The sequence below is a fragment of the Cibotium barometz genome, chromosome 30, assembly GCF_041138505.1.
Source record: "Cibotium barometz isolate CiBa-2024 chromosome 30, ASM4113850v1, whole genome shotgun sequence".
Classification (NCBI taxonomy): domain Eukaryota; kingdom Viridiplantae; phylum Streptophyta; class Polypodiopsida; order Cyatheales; family Cibotiaceae; genus Cibotium; species Cibotium barometz.
In genome coordinates this window covers 44,086,790-44,100,420 of record NC_141075.1, presented here as the reverse complement: position 1 = coordinate 44,100,420, position 13,631 = coordinate 44,086,790, and the positions used below count along the sequence as shown (strand labels likewise).

The 13,631-nt window shown below is 47.3% G+C and overlaps 1 protein-coding gene across 6 annotated transcripts in view; it reads right to left on the bottom strand.

Annotated features, from left to right (window-relative positions):
- The window catches only part of LOC147621533 (uncharacterized), a 107,634-nt gene that overhangs the window by 70,766 nt on the left and 23,237 nt on the right, over positions 1-13,631 (bottom strand). For 5 of the 6 annotated variants that reach the window (XR_015269846.1, XR_015269847.1, XM_086824295.1 and 2 more), the window contains 2 exons: positions 12,197-12,253; positions 12,005-12,074 (listed from right to left, as the gene is read on the bottom strand). Coding sequence is in view for 4 of the 6 variants with exons in the window: in XM_086824295.1 (XP_086680421.1) it covers positions 12,005-12,074; positions 12,197-12,253 (127 nt within the window). In the remaining 2 variants the exon portion in view is untranslated. The remainder of the gene's footprint in view (positions 1-12,004; positions 12,075-12,196; positions 12,254-13,631) is intronic. The other variant, XM_086824294.1, reaches the window with a different exon arrangement.

Sequence of the window (13,631 nt, the reverse complement as noted above, 5' to 3'; positions counted from 1 at the left end):
GTGAGCAATTAACTGATAGCTTAATGTAGGCATGGGTAATCAAAAACCAGGAAATTCTCATTAGGCCAATGCCTCAATTTATAGAGTTTACATCCAAGCATCTAATCCCACTGATCATATGTGATCAAAGAGGGTTATCTCATGAAAGATAATTGCCTATGTGTGGTGTCTGATATGAGGCAAAAGGTTTTGGATGAGTGCCATGCTCCTCCATATTCTGGTCATAGAGGCATGTACGTGCATGTATCATCTTTCAAAAGGTGAAATTTGATAAACAAAAGGCATCACGTTTGCTTCAGCCATTCCCTATACCCACCCAGCCATGGAAAAGTATTACAATGGATTTCACTATGGACTTGCCATGGACCTAACAGGGTAATGATGCAATTTGGACAATTGTGGACAGGTTTAGCAAGCAAGCTCATTTCTTGCCAGTCAAAAAGACCATCAAAGCTGAGCATATGGTTAAAATATATCTTGCACAAGTATTCAAACATCATGGAATGCCGAAGTCCATTGTGGGGGATAGAGATCCCAGGACTACAAGTCTCTTTTGGCTGGCCTTATTTGATAATATGCGCACCAAATTGGACTTCTCATCAACTTATCACCCTCAAATGGATGGACAAAGTGAGACTGCAAATTTAGCCGTGTTGGATCTCTTAAAATGTTATGTGGCGGATCAGAAGTCTTCTTGGAAGAAGTACTTACCACTTGTGGAATTTGCATACAACAACACGGTGCATGCATCTACGGGAAAGACCCCGTTTGAGATTGTTTATGGTAAGGTGGTTTTTCCACCCATCCTTCGCACAAAGGATGAGATATTTGCAGAGCTGATGAGTATGTAAGAGACTTGGATATTGCTTTTGCTCAGGTGCGGACAGCCATTGCAAGGTCACAAGACAAGCATAAAAAGGCTGCTTACAAGCATAGAAGACAATTGGATGTTAAAGAGAATGATTGGGTATTGCTGAAATTTGAGAAAGCAAGACTTGCAAAGAGGCCTGGCAAAGAGGGTGCATATCCTAAGCTTGCAACCAGGTACTATGGGCATTTTCGAGTGATCAAGAAGATCAATGAAGTGGCTTTCACATTGGCATTACCTAGTCATTGGCACATACACAATGCTTTTCATGTGAGTCTCCTTCGCAAGTATGTAGAGCCGGAGCCCAGTGAGACGGTCATTGAGGATCCACCAGAAGTGGATGAGCTTGAGGAGATCTTGCAGCCAGAGCAGATTGTGTATCACAAGGAATGCAAGCTTGCTGTAGGCAAAGTTATCAGGCGTTACCTTGTGAAGTTTAAGAACTATCTTCCCATTGATGCTAAATGGGTAGATGAAGAGTTCTTCAGAGATTTCCCGCATGTGCTTCAGACATATTTGGATGCTTTTCGATTGCGGACAACTCTTTAGAAGCCGGGGGGAATGTCACCATTTGGCCACCCAATTGGTCCACCCGTGCTTTCTTATCATGTATGTACATTGGACTGGTGTCCATGGCAGTTGTATATGCCGGGGATTGATGCCGCTCATGTGATACTGTCGACTTGGCTTTCCGTTGGGACTTGTGCCTCCGTGTACATGCCTAAATGCTTGGTGGATTGGTGTTCCATTGGGTCTGGTACCTCGTGTACTTGCCTGGAGCACGCCTATTTTGGTCTAGTCTCATGAACGGGATTGTCTATACCAATGCTGCATTGCATAGCATCTTTATGTGCTTGCTTGCAATTGAAATTGCATGTTGTTTTCATGCTTGCTTGACCAATGTGTAGTTCAAGGTAAGGGGACGCCCGCCCGCGAACCGTGCGTGTGAAACTGTCTGCTGACATGGTTATGTGGCATGTGACAGGTAGTAAGTATTGGTCATAAACCTAGGCTTAGGAGTTAGCACTAATTTATAAGTGAGTGTGTACACACTTCATTAAGTTTTGGGAGACCAAAACTCACTTATAAATTATGACCAGCCCGGTGTTCACACACACTGATGTCCCGAGGTGGACATAACCCAATGTCCACCGCCCAGACCTTATCCCCTTTGTACAAAGGGAGTAACCAGCCATGTGTCCACTCTAGTTTGCTTCACAAAGCACCTGCCTGCTGCCACCTACACTGGACAACTCACCACCTCACTCCTCTCTCTAGAGATTGGCGCTTCCTTCATGAGGGCTATTGGGCTGCATTTTCTGCACTTTCTCCTTCCCAACTCAATTTCCAAGCTTGCTAAGGTGTTTCTCAAGCTTCCAAGAGTGTTTCCGGATGCTAATCATTCTCCTACACACTCCCAATGACTGAAATTCAGCAAAACAGCTCTCTTTATTGCTGTAATTTCTGGTCTTTTTGCTGAAAACCCTAATTTCAACCCTCCTTTCTCAAGTTGAGCCATAAGGACTTCCATCGTGAAGACTTCCGCTGTCATCGACTCTACTTGCAATTGGTAAGCTTTAATGCTTAAATATGGAAGCAAGTAGCAGGAGGAAGGAATCGGATTTACAAGATCACATACCCTATATAGTATTCTCTTGTCCTACGTGCTCTCTTGCAGATTGTTGCTACCATGTGTTGGTGGAACAATAGAGACCAAATGGTAGGGAACATGGACACTTGAGAGGGTAGTGTAGATTGCAAATCTACATCAACAACCACTTGTTTGCAATACTTGCATTGGTATGGAAATCTGGTCAGAAATGCCCATTGAGGGTTGGTGTGACAAGCGTATCAAATAGCCACAATTTGGTGGGTGGCTCCTGAAACTGTATGTGTGCACACTGCCTCTCAAGTGCCCCCAAGGCTGCATGCCCTCGAGCTAATCTAGCTGCTGCTGCCTCCTTTAGGGAGAAACGTGGTTCTGTGAAAGTAACTCCCAAGTAGACATGACCTGACGTACTCTACTGGCTCCCCTCGGAAAGTGAACTGAGGCTCTGATCTCGTCACCCATGCCTGTGTGGTGTTAAACACCATAACCTTGGTTTTCCCAAGGTTCATTGTCAGATCTCTATCCGCACAGAAAACGTGTAATGCATCCAGGTGTCTCTGTAATCCCTCCGGAGAGTCTGAGATTAGAACAATATCATCAGCATATAACAAGATGGGTATCAACACCCCTGCTAGGCATGCCTCTAGGCCTCCCAATCTGTCTACATAATTAGAGATTGCATCAATGTACAGTCCAAAGAGGGTGGGTGATAGCGGGCATCCCTACTTCACCCCTATCGTGCTTATCAGATAGTTCGCCTGGAGCTCGGACTCTGCTTGTCTCACAGACTCATACAAAGCATATATCCCCCTTTCTGGTTTTTTATCCAGACATTGTATCAGATCCACCATGATGTAACTTTTTGGTCTCATAGGTCATTATGGCCTTTTGAAGACGTTAATATAACATTTCATTTCATTTCTCTCCAGAGAGCAGAGACACTTAGAGCCCGCAGGAGACAGAGGACACCTGGCTTTCGGACACCACGCCTATACCAGAGAGAGATGACAGAGATCAGAGCTCAGTTTCACAGAGAGGGTGCGGAGCGACTGGCTCGCTTCAGAGCACACCCAGGCATGTTCTTCAGGGAGCTGTGGACACCCCCTTCACTGATGTATACCATTTTATACCCCCAGTATGGTACAGGATGGAGCTAGCTAGGTTGCATATCATGATTGTATACTCCATGCATATAGCTTTGCATTCTCCTAGTAATAGAGCTCCATCCCCTGCACACCCAGATTCAGCTTTTTTATTCAGTACTTTTTCATTTTGTTGGGATGACAGAGGATACCCCATACAGGTACTCCGATTTGTCTCATAGGCCGAGTTCGGTCTTTTGGAAGACGTTAATAAAATCTTTCTTTCTTTCTTTCTTTCTTTCTCTCTCTCTCTCATAGGTCATTTTGGCCTCTTGAGGACGTTAATATATCATTTCATTTCATCTCTCTCTCTCTCTCTCTCTCTCTCTCTCTCTCTCTCTCTCTTAAGGGAACAAAGGTGTGGATGGTGGATGAACTCACAGCCACACAACTAAAAAACAGGAAACAAGAACTCAATAAAGTATACGAAGCAAGGAAACAAGGAAAATGGGCAGTCTACCGTAGAGGTAGAGCTATTATTGCAGATTTCAAGACAACCAAACATGGTAGTAATGGAGAGTAGCTGCTAGAGAAATCCTTCATGTTATCTAGGATTCTCCTACGGTCATGTAGGGAATTTGAACTATTTCTAGTTTTATCTCTATTTTCATTTTGTTGCCCCCAAAGTGGAATGTAATCACATGGATGTATCTGATTAGTCCTATAGGTCAGATGTGGCCTCTAAAGGACGTTAATATAGTTTAGAGAGGGTTTCGGACCACTTTCTAGAGTCATGAGATACCAGGATCAGAGATGCCTCGGATTATACTTGCTGGAGCTTCGTAGACATAGAGAGGGTCTCTTGAGAGGGACGGGATCAGAGAGGGAGAGACACCTACAGAGGCAGATTACAGACTTGTTTCGACCAGAGATTGAGCAGTCAGGCCAGCAGGCATTGCAGCTAGCCCCAGAGTATAGCCGCACTAGAGGTACACTGATTGATCGGGCTATAGAGCTGGGGCGGCCTAGGCGCCCCAAGATGAGAGGCCCATCTCGACACCGGCGGAGACTACATCAGAGGATCATGACCATACTAGCACCCACCTGCACGCCTCTGCCCGCCTCTGTGTGCACCTCTGTAGGCTGCCTTGCTGCCTTGTGCGCATCTTCCCGCCTCCCTTTTCCCACCCACGTGCACGCCTCTGCCCACACCTGCGCGCAGGCCACCTCGCTGCCCTGTGCGTAGGTCGCCTCCTGCTTTCCCACCCACCCTTGCTCAGGCCCCCAAGGCAACAACTAGTAGGGGAAAACATGTCTCAACCCCTGGAGGGGGAACAAGATGGTGAGACAACCTTTCACACCCCCACGAAGGCACCAAATGCCTACCGCAGAAGAATAAGGGAAGCAATCATGTCCCTTGGCTCACGAAGGATTACAAAGATGGCCCGACGAGATGAGGCCCTTTATGAGGAGATAGAGCTTCACATAAGGACAGAGATGAACACCATGCGACAGGAGGTTGAGAAGGAATGGACCGAGCAGATGCACGCTGAAGGAAGAGATATACGAAACGCTGAAGGAAGAGATATATGTCCAATTGAAGGGAGAAATGCAAGCCCAAGTACGGGTTGAGATGGAATTAGCCCAAGCCTTGATGCACACGGAAATGAAAAAAGAGATGCAGAAATGGAAGGATGACATGCTCCGAGAGAGATTGGCACAACAGTTGCATCGTACGAAGGCACTTTGAAGACATGTATGGCTGACCGCAAAAAAAGACATCACAGAAATGCAAAACACTTTGGAATCATGTAAGGCAAAAGTGGCTGCAGGTGGGAAGGAAATGCATTCATGGGCTGAAATTGCCAATGCCACAAAGAAACAAATTGAGGAAGTCAACCCATGGATTGAAGCAGTAAAAAAACAGAAGGATACACCAGTCAATAAAGTAGAGGTAATGAATGCTACATTGGAAGAGGAAGCCAAGAGACGGGCACGTGCCTTACATGTACGTGTAGTTGGGTGGGAAGATAAGGGAAATCCCCAAGAGGATGCAAAAGCTCTTGCAACAAAAATTGGAGCCACTGATGTACCCATTACCAGAGCATGGCTAGTAGGCAAAGATGAAACGAGGGCGAAGATATCGATCATCAGGTTTGGTGACTTGGAGAAGAAGAAGGCCTTCCTCTCCAAAAGGATGGCCCTTAAGGGGGAAAAGATTTATTTGGATGAGGACCTTACACCGGCACAGATAGCACACCAGAAGGAACACATGCCGTGTGTGCTTGAGGCAAGGAAAGAGGGGAAATGGGCGGTATATAGAGATGGCCGAGTCATCATTCAGAGAGGAGGCCCACTTGACGGTTGAAAAATAAAGATGATACTACTGGCACCTAGAAAATGAAACTGGAACTGGAAGGTAAACAGAAAATCAGCAGTACCACATGAGATTGTTCGGGCTGAGGTGGGTGCCCCACCAGTAGTAACCGAGGCCCTATTCCAGGCAGTTACCTTTTTACAGCGGCTATGGGAGCTCCCTCAGCAGAGGTACTCCCGATTGGCATTGACCTCATCCATACAGTTGGCAGAGGATGGAGATACTCATTGCTGGTATGCTCAGATGAGATCATGGTTTGACCTACATGGTTTGCGGATAGAGGCACTACCACCCTTTCAGTACAGTCTGGATTGTCCATTTTTGGATCTCACCCGCTCAGAGCAAAACCGCGTGATCAGGATGGATATCATCAAAGTGGACACAAAGAGGACATGGACTAGCCCCCTTGAGCCCTTAGGCTCGAAAATGGCTCATTACAAGAGCCATTTTCTACACCTCTCACCAAATGATTTTATCACCCGCCCGGTGTACATGGATGTACACCTATCACATGGGATGCGTTGTGCCACTGGACAGATCCGGACCTCATCACACCGGCTGCGGATTGAGACAAGGCGATATGTGCATCAGATCTTGGATGACCGCATTTGTCAGCTGAGTCGTGAAGTTTGCTCTGTATTCTGACGAGTTTTGTTGCGTGTGAACAGGTGGTAAGTGTATTGCACTTGTTTGTTTAATAGTTTTATTTCTAACCTTTCATTTTATAAGGTTGTAAGTTCACATTTATTTAAAAGTGGGCACCCATTAGGGGCACCCACATATGGGCCAAGGTGGGGAGGGAAACCCCCACACTTAACCCTTTATGTGTGTGGGGGTGGGTGCATGGCCACCTACCCACACCACACCTTGAAGCTGGCCGCCCCCATGCAAGCTTGGGGAGCCGTGGTCGTGTAACTCCTCTCCAACCTCTACAAAAGAGAGCGACCACCCCACCCGTAAAAGCATACAGCCGGCAATCATCCCCTGCACGATTGCTCTCAGGCGGCTGCACACCAGGCTGCTGCGCTTCTGCTCTTCTCAGGTCGCTGCATCACCAGGCGGTTATTGCTCTTCTCAGGCTGCACCTCCTCCACAGCAAATGGCTGCACAGCAGGCGGCTGTTTTCCTACTTTGCAGGCGACTGCATCTCTGCGCTTTCCTCAGGGCTGCACGCTGGTGGGCTGCTTTCTCTCTCCACACAGGTGGCGGCGTCTTTCCACAGCAGGCTGCGCATACTCTCCAGCAGGCTGTGCTCCTCCTCCCATACACGCGACTGTTCCTCTTCAGCTGGCAGCTGCGCCTCCTCCCTTGCAGGCGGCTGCCCCTTTTCTACAAAAGGCGGTTGTCTCCTCTTCAACAAGCGGTTGTTTCATCCTTTGCAGGCGGCTGCAGCCCCTCCACAACAGGCGGCTACTCCTCTTCTATAGGCAGCTGCGTGGGGCTGCACTCCCCTCTACAGGCGGCTGCATGGGGTTGCACCTCCCTTCCATAGGCAGCTACAGGCGGCTCTACACCTCCTAGGTGGCTACACCTTCTACACAGGCAGCTCCTCCTCCTCCTCCTTCGACAGGCTGCTGCGCCCTAGTGTCCACCTCGAGTAGGTGCACACAGACACCTCAGATATTTGTCTTCCATTTGTGAGCTACAAGTAAGTGAATTCAGATTTAAGTAAAGAACTTCGTTGTAAATCTGATAAAGGATTCTTTCTACCACTAACACCCGTTCGGTGCCGGGTAGTCCAAGCTTTTGGAGAACCACGGTCCAAAGGTGCCGAGATCGGGAGAGCCAGGCGTTAGTACGGGAGCGCCTGTTTGTGCGTGGTCCTGGAACACCAGTGGGGCGCTCTCCGCGGATTCCAGTGAAGGCACAGGACTGTAGAGACTGGACCACTCAAGTGGTCGCTCTCCTTCGAACATCTACTTCAAGCCTCTTCTTTGGTACTGTATTCATCTCAGTTGTACATGGACATCATTTGGTTCATTAAACGCTCTCCTTCGAACATCTACTTCAAGCCTCTTGTTTGGTACTGTATTCATCTCAGTTGTACATGGACATCATCTGGTTCATTGAACCCATGGGCGCTCTCCGCGGATTCCAGTGAAGGCACAGGACCGTAGAGACTGGACCACTCAAGTGGTCGCTCTCCTTCGAACATCTACTTCAAGCCTCTTGTTTGGTACTGTATTCATCTCAGTTGTACATGGACATCATCTAGTTCATTGAACCCATGGAGCATTGTATTTGTTAAATACTCCCAATAATATATCATATATTGAGGGGGGGTCCGCCCGTTCCGGCCCCAGTGCTGGTGTCCATCTATCAACATTTCATTTCATTTCAATTTTCAGTTGTTATTAAGTTGTCCATTTCAAATTGTGATATTAAGTTGTGCTGTTACGCATGTGGGTGTCCAACGGAGTCTATTCCCACTTGACGGGATCGGTTTCAGACAGCCCCATGGCAAAGATACTTGATCTAAGGAGAGGGCAACACTTCAACTGATCAACATACATGGATCTACCTGATATACATTTTTCAATATTTTCCAGTATTTTCTACTCAGTATCGTCTCGGAGTCTTACAGTTATGTTCTTATAACTATAGGACAATCAGTTTATTGTACTTTTTAGTCTCATTTAGTTGTTCTCTTTGATGAGACACCAACTTCAGATGTACTCTCAGTTTTGGTCTCATAGGCCATTATGGCCTCTTAGAGACGTTAATATATCATTTCATTTCATTTCTCTCTCTCTCAGAGCCCGCAGGAGACACTCAGAGTCCTTAGGAGACAGAGGACACCTGGCTTTCGGACACCACGCCTATACCAGAGAGAGATGAGAGAGATCAGAGCTCAGTTTCACATAGAGGGTGCGGAGCGACTGGCTCGCTTCAGAGCAGACCCAAGCATGTTCTTCAAGGAGCTGTGGACACCCCCTTCATTGATGTATACCATTTTATACCCCCAGTATGGTACAGGATGGAGCTAGCTAGGTTGCATATCATGATTGTATACTCCATGCATATAGCTTTGCATTCTCCTAGTAGTAGAGCTCCATCCCCTCCCCCACTCATTGTACTTATTGCACACCCAGATTTAGCTTTTTAGTACAGTACTTTTTCATTTTGTTGGGATGACAGACGATACCCCACACAGGTACACTGATTTGTCTCATAGGCCGAGTTCGGTCTTTTGGAAGACGTTAATAAAATCTTTCTCTCTCTCTCTCTCTCTCTCTCTCTCTCTCTCTCTCTCTCTCCCCCAGTGGAGATGGAGGAACATGTCCTTTTAACATGCCCACAATATGACCACATAAGAAAGGACTTTAGTACCATTCTAGAAGGATATCATGACTTGGTGGATCTGCTCACACATACAGAGGCAGATTACAGACTTCTTTCGACCAGAGATTGAGCAGTCAGGTCAGCAGGCATTGCAACTAGCCCCAGAGTACAGCCGCACCAGAGGTACACTGATTGATCGGGCTATAGAGCTGGGGCGGTCCAGGCGCCCCAAGATGAGAGGCCCATCTCGATACCGGCAGAGACTACAACAGAGGATCAAGACCATACTAGCACGGCATGGGAGACGTCCAGTCAGAGTACTCACCATGGAGGACATTGAGGATATCCGCCATCGAGACCGATGAGAGACATCTTTGGATAGTGATGTGTATGATGCTTACCTTTGTTGCTGGAGTTTTCCTCCTAGATGTTATCCATTAGGAGTTCCTGGTACCGTACTTTTCCTCATAGTTGTTTCAGTTTCAGTTAGTTGTTTAGTTGTTTTTAGCTTTCCTTACACAGACATTGTCTCAGATCCACCAATTGTTGTAACCTTTTTGGTCTCATAGGTCATTTTGGCCTTTTGAAGACGTTAATATATCATTTCATTTCATTTCTCTCTCTCTCTCTCTCTCTCTCTCTCTCTCTCTCTCTCTCTCCCCCAGTGGAGATGGAGGAACATGTCCTTTTAACATGCCCACAATATGACCACATAAGAAAGGACTTTAGTACCATTCTAGAAGGATATCATGACTTGGTGGATCTGCTCACACATGCCAAGCTTGCTGCTGTAGGCATTTACATCACCAAGAGTCTTAAACATCATGGCTACTTACAGCACAATGCGACCATACGACAAGCTCCATATCACTCCCATGAAGGGAGAAGGCTTTGTATTTCCCTCCAATGAAGGGAGGAGGCTTTGTTTTTTTGTTTCTTACAGCTTTGTAATAATTTCGTGGAGGTCCCATGGGCCGTTTATCGGCTCCCAGAGGACAATAATACATTCTTCTTCTTCTTCTTCTTCTCTCTCCCCTCAAGTTTGGCCAATCATGATCGTTCTGTAATTATTAGGATCAAGTGGATCTCCGGCTTTGAGGATGGGGGTGATGGCGTTAATGGATCCAGGAGGGTGGAAATTCTTCACAAAGGGCTCTATTGAACATGTAGGCTAGTAGGGGCGCTAGGGTATCATTGGCATCATGTGATGTACTCGGCAGTCCCTCGTGATCTAGGGATGGCCTTGAGGACCATGCCCTTTGTGAAGAAGGTGGAGGTGGTGCCCCCCTCTGCTAAACTTGATGACGGGATCCCAACCTGCTCTTGGATGACTGTCATCATCCCAATCTTTTCCCGAAGTCCCTCTGTCATCCATCCATCCCTGGCAACCCTTTTCTCTAAAAGCCCGGCCCGTTCTCCAAAACCACTCTGTCTCACAATAAGATCTATGCATCTGTTCCATCTAGTCCACCATCCATTCCTGCCCTGACTCTGAACACTGTCTTGGTCTTCATTCCTGAGAAATGAGTCTGGCTCTCACATCACCCCTTGGAGGACAAACCTCCCTTGAGACCGTTGCCCGAGAACCTATCTGGCTCACAGGACTGCCATCCCCTCTCGCTTTGTGAAACACCACCAACAAACCTCCTGGGAGCTCTTCCCGATTCTGTGTTCCTTGCCTTGGGCTTCGTATCCGTGTACTTTCCTGTACCTTGGACCTGTACACCATCATATGGAACTGAATCAGTGTTTAGCTTTGTTGAGCCTGATGCTCTGATACCAATGTAACACGCGGAAGCTCTGGGGATCTTCCTTCAGCCCTAAACACTCATGCTGATGCAAAACGCAGATATGGAGAGAGAGTAGAGAGAGAGAGATATGCTGGAAATTCAGTATATTTATATAGTACAAAAAGGGTACCCTGCTACAGCACTAGGCTGTCTTCATAAAAGGGTGATAAACACCAAAATTCTGGTCCCTACTTGGACCCTAAGGGACTCAATCCCTAAAGGACTGAATGCCTAGAATGAGGAACCTTTGTGCCTATTTATAGGCCTTCCACAAGACTTGGGAAACTGGCGGACTGCTGGTCGGCCAGTCAACAATGCATTAAATGCCCAACCCGACTGGGCTTCTTCTTGTGCCATCATGCGCCTGCAGCCAGAGCAAGTACAGCCACCTCCTGATGTGCAGCCGCCACCCAGATCAGGTACAGCCGACAACAACTGCAGCCGACTGTCCTGCCTTGAATCCAACGCAACTGACAGGGCATCCTTCCACCTATCTCCAAGTCCATACTGCCAAAAGTGCTCTGTGCTCCATCATCCTGGTCTTTTTCTGGCTGCCCCTGCTGGACTAGCTGAGGAACTTGTCCATGGGCATATGTGCACATGACATGGTGGGGCGGGAATCTGGTGGTGGGGGCAAAGGTGGCTGATGAAGGATATAATAAAGGAAGCGTGCATAGGAGAGCCATGTGTCCGGGCAGGTGATAGGTGTGTGTGTGTGTGTGTGTGTGTTTTTGGGGGGGGGAGGGGTGGGGGGTGTGCGGTGTTGGGGGGGTTGTTCTCAGAATTTCCTGCAAGCCTCTTCTTCACAGTTCAGCCCTAAGAAGAGTTGGTATAAGTCGTCCTCTTTCGGAACCTAGAACTCATGTTTCTTGCGTTGGGTGAGGGTGGAGAAATCCATTGCACTTGGCGCTTTGTGATTTCCTCAATCCGTACAAGTATTGTAAAGCTACCAATTATACAGCCCACCATAAAAGAGAGAGAGAGAGAGAATCATACCACAAGTACTGTAAAGCTACCAATTATACCAGCCACCAGAAATCCATTGACTGCACCAACTACTCTTTGACTGCAAGACGAAATTGAGAAGAATTACATGACTGTTAGCCTTCCTACTGGCCCATACAAGAGCTGTAAACTGGTGATCAGACAATCATAGAAAGTAACGCCAGCTATTATGTGTATCATGACCTTCCAAAATAGCAAAGGCTCCCAAAGATACCAGAGAAAATAGCAGCACCAAACCATCTGAAATCACAAGTGACAAATTAAGATTTCACACACCAAACGTAGGCCTTACTAATGGCTAAAAGTAAAGATCGTGCATCAGCTTCTTAAGGGAGAAAATCAAAAGCAGGTTCAAACTTTATCCATCAAACCAACTATTGTTTGAAGTAGCAAAAAGAAACCACCCTCAGACTTTCCTCTGGAATTGTAAATACTAATTCTAGCTTGTACAAGCAACATCATGCCCAAAAATCGAACCGGACTTTACTCAGCTCCCCGGCTACGCTTGCATAAGCCTGCTTCTCCCGTCTATTCTCCAGCCCACCCCTTTGTTTTTCTTTCTCCTCCTCCCTCTGTTCTCCTTCCTCATCAAGACTTGGTACTTCACTGACTTCTGACGACCTCTGGTTCCCCACCTCAAGAGGAATCCATGACAACCAGTCTCAATTGCCACCAAGGCCGCCGTCATGCACCCTTGCAGAAAAAAACCCAGGATCCTCAGCTCCTTTCAAGAGACATCAGCATCTTGGTCAAGGATTCTTTTGAATACAGTTTAACCGAGGCTTTCGCTAACAGTGGGCTTTCGAGAAGCTCCCTCACATTAGTAATCTATGAAGATTATGCGAAATAGCTCACTCTGCCCAGCTTGTGCATAAAGCCAGATACACCCAGTAGACTAGAAAGGCTGCCACACTTGAGGTTTTTATGGGGGGCGGGGAGGGGGGGGGGTGGGGGGTGGGCAGCATTCAAATTGCCTGTCTTTCCAGCAATCCAGTAAATGCCACTTGTGTTGAGTGTCAATCTTCTAACCCAACAAATTATTTAGCACCACCATCAACAGCATTGGTGCAGTCCATTCCAAAGAAAGTTAAACAAATTCAGGGACGTTGTTGTTAAGGAGGGGAATTCCATATCTGCTGAAGGAAGTTTGCAAGTTGTAACGTGTTCCAAGGTTGATCCAAAGGGTCAATGATAGTGTATGATACATGGAGAATGTGTGATGTATGATTATGATATATGTAATGCCATGTAGAAACCTGCTGCAGGAGCTTCTATGGGGAAGATACGACCAGCTTGAGAGATGGGACCCTGGCAGCACATGCAATGGTCTTAGGGAATCTCAGCACCTGGCCCAGGTGGTGGCCAATGAAGAACAGGAGCTTGTGATATTACTTGAGCAGGCCACAGAGCAAACTGTCACTAGGAACCTGATCTCTACAAGGATGCCACCATGGAGATAAACACGCTGTAGTGCTGCATACATGCCAGCACTTGTTAGACATGCCAAGACATAGGGAATGAAGTTAAAGAAGCATGCCAAAGTGCCCCCCGCCCCACACACGCCCACCCCCCACCCCCCACCCCAGCCCCGGCGCGCCCCGCGTGCCATGGGGATCCC